General features: G+C 37.5%; 1 protein-coding gene and 1 non-coding gene across 4 annotated transcripts; both read left to right on the forward strand.

The window, feature by feature from the left end:
* Window positions 1–366: 366 nt before the first annotated feature.
* Window positions 367–438, forward strand: Trnaa-ggc. The gene has a single exon. It is a non-coding gene; the product is annotated as a tRNA-Ala (tRNA).
* Window positions 439–663: 225 nt separating this feature from the next.
* LOC125227763 (secretory phospholipase A2 receptor-like) lies at window positions 664–5,448 on the forward strand. Of its 3 annotated transcripts, XM_048132080.1 has the most exons (7): window positions 664–795; window positions 1,720–2,013; window positions 2,569–2,625; window positions 2,949–3,107; window positions 3,512–3,760; window positions 5,031–5,193; window positions 5,397–5,427. In XM_048132080.1, the coding sequence occupies exons 1-7, from the start codon at window positions 759–761 to the stop codon at window positions 5,398–5,400; spliced, it is 963 nt and encodes a 320-aa protein (XP_047988037.1). In that variant the 5' UTR covers window positions 664–758; the 3' UTR covers window positions 5,401–5,427. The 3 variants fall into 3 exon arrangements, with proteins under 3 accessions (XP_047988037.1, XP_047988035.1, XP_047988038.1); XM_048132078.1 differs by having other exon boundaries at window positions 5,031–5,448; XM_048132081.1 differs by lacking the exon at window positions 2,569–2,625 and having other exon boundaries at window positions 5,031–5,448.
* The last annotated feature ends 763 nt before the right edge of the window (window positions 5,449–6,211 follow it).

The raw sequence follows: 6,211 nt of genomic DNA on the forward strand, positions 1-6,211 counted from the left end.
ATTTCCTCACTAAGATCAAGGATTTACGGTCTCCATACTAAGAATTGTACCTCATTTTTTAAGCGCTACCTATTAAATACTATCATGACTACACTGATGATGCCTACAAATTAATTATTTTTTTCAAATTTTGTGTTAACGTGATATTATGATATTAAAATAAAGAAACATGTCATATGTTCTTATAAAAAATAGGAAAACCGATGATAGCACAGAGGAGTAAGTAAAGGAAGAGTTGTAATTAACGCCATACATCAGTAAATGCGGGTTATTTGTATAGGCATAGTTAAGTGACATCTAGCGACAATCACGCGTCAATCACGCGACTTACCATTGCGACTGTTAAATTCGCAGTCATGGACGGATGGTCGGCTGGCGCAATTGGTAACGCATTGGACCGGCAATCCAAGGATGTGGGTTCGAGTCCCACGTTGGCCAGAGTCGATCACTGTTGATTTTTTCATTGCGATTGATGTCTGCATTTATAATTTGCGATTTGTAAAGTGGTACGTTCCACAATAAAAAAAGGAAAAATCCATATGTTTATATTTAAAAACATATGGATTAACATTCTGGGTAATAATTATCACAAACACAAGGTCATGTATTATTAAGTATAAACAACACATCAGGAGTACTTTAAATAATTGATAACGTTATCATAACATAACTTATTATATTCGTGTGTAGCTATTGGGACTGCATTTAGTTAGTATAATAATTTGGTCGCGGACGGTAGTGATATTATATTTAAGAAAATGGGTTATCTATTTACTATTTTGGCTCTTTGCTTCGGTAAGTTTGAGACTTATCATTCAATAGGTTACTAATATATTTCTTCATACGATTTAATATTATGTAAGTACATATTCAAGTATTTATATGAGCGGTAAATAATTATAGTTAACTTAGTTACCTACTTGGTTTATTCCACTGTGCTTTCATTTCGAAATATAAGTAAATAAAGTGAATGTTTACATATCTACTTGGATATCATCGGTTAACGGTGGACTTTCATCTTAAAAATTTTTTATACACCCTGTTTATATTGAATTCCGTTAACTTTAAGGGAAGGTTCTTTAAATCAAATACAATTAATTTCTCTAAAAAAACTAGCGTCTTAACTCTTACGGTTACCGAGTGATTAAAAAAAAAGTAAAAATAATTACTGAACACGTGTGCCTTTACCACCACTCCCTGATGTTATTTGTTTTGACATGTGCCGTCAATCACTTGAATGTTATCCTTAAGGGTCTCTCACACTGATTACCTAATTCAGTTATTATGTATGAAAACGATGAAAACATTGTTTTTGCGAATTTAACTAAATGTGATATACAGGCTGCTTCCTGTTAATGAACCTAACAACGTGTCGAATTTAACGGAAAACAAGAAAAACACGGTGTAGAGTATTCATCATACCTTACTATTCAATATAACTTAATAGAGAACTACTTATGTGCATGCACCTAACTAGAAGTTATTGGTCAGTTTAGCAGCCATAACATAAGTGCCTATGACTGAACGTACCGTCCTTGTCCATCATTGCCAACACACGATTATTCTGCAATTTTATTGTATTCAGTAAAATCCAACTTACTCAATCCTTCATCTCATGCTAGTCCCAATCGACTAGCCCGACTTCACGAACATCCAAAAAAGGTAATACCCAATATGAATTTCCGCAAAATTAAGCCTGATTCTATTATCCAAAACCAGCTCTAGCAACCGCCGAATCCCCAGCCGTCAGCAAACAATATCGTTCCGACTACACGTACGACAAAAACACCGATTCCTTCTACAAGATGCACACGGAGCAAGCGTCGACCGACCGCGCTCACACCACTTGCCAGGCTGAAGGTGCCCGACTTATGGCACCAGAATCTGAACAAGACCTGGCGTTGATACATGGAATGTTTAAAAAGTTTCCGGATATTGGGAGACTGGTGCTGGTTGATGGGAATGGGGCTGGCCATGACGAGGCAGATGAGGATGAGGAACCCATCATCAATTGTAAGTACAACCATATTTCTACATCATCATTATCCAACCCACCGCATCACACTGGCTTTATGTCTTACTCTTTTCGCGTGCATGTAGCGCGCCTTTGGAATGGCCTTACACTACATATTAAAAATGCTCCAAATAAGTTCGCTTTTAAGAAATCTGTACGTTCTTTCTTTGATGGTAGAATGAAGTATTCCTAGTTGTTTTTATATATGTATGTATGTATGTATTTTTGGAAATATATATTTAGGTTTATGTATATTTATTATGTACCTTCTTAGGTAAAGTTTTAGTAATATCACCGCCGACAATATCTCTGCTTTGCCTAAAGGTTGACTGGTAGAGTATGCTGTATGGCATTAAGTCCGCCTTTTGTGCTATAAGTTTTTCTTTCTTTGTGTACAATAAAGATTAAATAAATAAATAAATAAAATACAATATTTTAAAAGACACAAGTCACTTGTCAGGCCGAAGGTGCCCGACTTATGGCACCGGAATCTGAACAGGATTTAGCGCGAATGTTTAAAAAAAATCCGGATATAAGAAGACTTGTGTTGGTAGATGGGAGTGGAGTGGGTCATGACGAGGCAGATGAGGATGAGAAACCTATTATAAATCGTAAGTGTTATGTTTATATCATCATTTAAAGACACACTACTTGCGAGGCTGAAGGCTTATAGCGCTGGTGTCCGAACAATTATCTGAATTAAAAAGTTCTCGGATATTGAGAGAACCAGTCTCCCAATATCCGGAAAGGTGTAGGTACTAATTATCTTAACAAAATGAAAAGATGATCAAATGTAGTTCCTCTATGATCATTCTACGAAGCGATCAGGCAGGCAAGCAGATAACCATTCTAGAAAAGCTACCCCGGGTAAGAGTTGGGGTAGTCCAAATTATTTTTACTTTAGTCGATGACAATATTTGTTACTTTTTTTCAGTGGAGGGCGAAACTGACTTCGATTCTCGCCGCAAGTGCGAGGTGGTGAACCGGGAAGGCCAGATTGAGAGCTCTATATGCTACTTCGAGCTGCCCTTCATATGCAAAGTGAACGCTAAGGACGCGCCTTACAACGAGGAATGTGGGACTTATTCTAACGGTGAGTTAACTGAGAGTGTCAAAAATTAGGAGTAAAAGACTTAACGACTCGTATTATATGCTGTTAACTTTGGTAAACAATAGGGTATAGATTAACAGATTAAAATGTACATGTACGGATCCACGTCTAAGCATATCAGAGATTAAACCATTGAGTAATGGAATGAAAGACATATTGTAACTTTGTAAAGTTATATTTTTTGTAATCCTTTAGCAATTATTTGAGGATTATTGTTTACTTAGTAATTATCTATCCAGTTGCTTTAAATTCACTATAAGTAGTTTCTAAGACATTAGGCGCTATTTTCAAAGTTGATACTACTTAAGACATTGCTTGTTGAAGTTGATATTGCTTGTAGAAGTAATAAATAACTTGTTTAGAGAATGGATCAATCTGAATTACAGATTACGTCTCAAAAATCTCCCTCACCGGCAGTTGCTACCGCATAGCCCGGATAAAAGCGAACTGGAACGAGGCATACGCCAACTGCCAAGCTGAGGGGGCCCACTTGGCCATCCTCAACAATGAGGGAGAGTTTGAAATCGTCAAGGGGCTGATTGAGAAGATACCAAGAAGCGTTGAGGATTGGCAGTTCTTTGTCGGCGTTCGTGCGGAGGAGAAGAAATCTCCGATTATCTTTAAAACCGTTTTTAGTAAGTATCAACATCAACTAACAGTTCCCAGTTTTCGACTGATAGTATTACCCGTAACTCGCAGTCTTAAACAATGCGCGGAGGAGAAGAAATCTCCAATAATATTTAAGACCGTTTCAGTAAGTTGTATAGTTTTTTTTTCATAAATGATTGTTGAGAGTACCTAGTAGATTGAGCTCTCTGGTTTTCCTATTGGTATTGAGTATTGGGGCCCACCCAGATACGTGTTTGAAACGACGAAGTGCTTAACACTCCTGGGCGTTTCGTACAGAGGTCTTTCTTTGGGACATTTTGTGCGTAGACTATTGTGTTCACACGTTCAATGTCCTGCTCTGAATTGTAAACGGGTTACGGGTCTAATAAGAGTAATAAGGCTTTCCGCGAACAATAACAGTAACCTCTGCGGAGGTAGCACGCTATTGTGCGCCTATCGAGTCGGTGAGCCTGGACAATGAACTTGTTAAAAAGGTACCCCAAGTTTGATTTTTTTTTATTCGTCCATCCGGACAGGCTAAGACCATAGGCCATGCTGCCTCGTCTTCAGTAAATACCCCAAGCTTGAATTTCTCAGCGCTATAGACTGGTTTTAGTTCACGCTGACCGACCGCTCGGAGCGATCCGCACTGGACTAATGTGTGTTAACTTCAGGGAGCGTTTTAGAGTGGCGCGGACGACAACATCAACTTCATACAAATTGGTCGCGCGGATCGCTCCGCGCGAACGGTCCGCGTGACAATAATACTAGCCTAGGGTTGCAAATAGAAAAAAAAAAAACAATTTTTTTTCAGAATTATGAAAAAAACCGAGCACCATTGTTTTTTTTTTTCGAAATATGTTTTTTTTTCAGATGAAGAAATAATTCGACAATAACGGTTCTCGTGAGTTGTAACGTGTTTCAATAACAATAACGTACATTTTAGTTCGATTAACATTCATGTGCCGATGCGGCGTGCAGCGTGGAGAGGCGGTTGTGTTGCCAACAGTAAATAGTGATAACTACTAATTACAGATTTCGCAAATGTTACTTTTATAAGACCAGTAATTAAAGTTATTGGATTAAATTCGTTTGTTAGTTATTAACATTAAGTCTAAAAAACCGTATAGAAGTATAAACTGCTTTCCAGATTTTGAGACTTAGTACTTAGAAGAAAAAAACATACTCCAAAAAAAAACTGTTATTTTTCACCCTTAACCAGCAACCTTATACCAGCCATAATGTTTAATTGTTTTGATGATACCCAGATGATACAGTTTTTAAACCCATTTTCAGATCAAACTCTAGAGCAGGTCGGTTACGCGCCATGGGACAACAACGAGCCGAACAATTCCTTCGGCATCGAGTATTGCGTGTCTCTCATCAGGACCACGTGCAAATACAACGACACCGTGTGTCGGAACCGGTACTCGTATATTTGCGAGAAGGAGCGTAGTGTGTGAGAGGCAAAGGAGGTTCGACAATAGGGTGTAATTGTAATGTTTATAACCGGCAATATTTTTTGGATATGATGAAATGGCTATGTAAGAACAATTATTTCGGAATCGAGTACTGCGTGTCTCTCATCAGGACCACCTGCAAATACAACGACACCGTGTGTCGCAACCGGTTCTCATATATCTATGAGAAGGAGCGTAGTGTTTAAATTACGAAGGAGTTTGTAAAATAGGGTGTAATATTTATAACCGGCAATGTTCTAAAATATACAAAGTGTAAGCTTTATAACCGGCAATAATTTTTGGGTAAATAAAAATAAATAAATACTTATAAATATAAATATTATAGGACATTTTTACACAGATTGACCGAGTCCCACGGTAAGCTCAAGCCCAGCTTGTGTGTGGATATGTGATAATGTGGATGGGTTAGTTGTGTAAAAAAAAATCCTGCGGTATAGAGTAGTGCGTGTCTCTCATCAGAAACACTTGCAAATACAAGGACTCCGTGTGTCGGAACTGGTACTCGCATGTGTGCGAGAAGGAGCGCAGTATTGTAACAGACAAAGGAGGTTATAAAATAGGGTGTAATGTTTATAACCGGCAATATTTTTTGGCTATGATATTTGGTTCAATTTTACATAATACTTTACCCCTTTTTATTTAACGACCACCAAACAGGCGACTCCGACTGCCCAGCGAGACAAATGGCTGAGAAAAGATTTATAAATTCTGTAGACTATGAAGGCGCCTAGGAGCGCCTCTTAATATATTTTTATAGTACTTTTTTCGGCTCTTTCGGAACCCACTAACAATTTTAGCAATTTAAATAACTCCACAGAACCTTATTTTAACATACTTAAGTCACGTAATGTATGAAATTTGTCATTAATGAAACATAAACAAACTTGAAAATGATTTACTTAAATTTGACTTTGACCCTGTTTATTAAAATTCTGCTGATGTAGGAAATAGCATGTTGTACTTTAGTAAAAATGTGTATCAAGCTAAAGTACTTAA

Source organism: Leguminivora glycinivorella, chromosome 7 (assembly GCF_023078275.1).
Source record: "Leguminivora glycinivorella isolate SPB_JAAS2020 chromosome 7, LegGlyc_1.1, whole genome shotgun sequence".
NCBI lineage: Eukaryota > Metazoa > Arthropoda > Insecta > Lepidoptera > Tortricidae > Leguminivora > Leguminivora glycinivorella.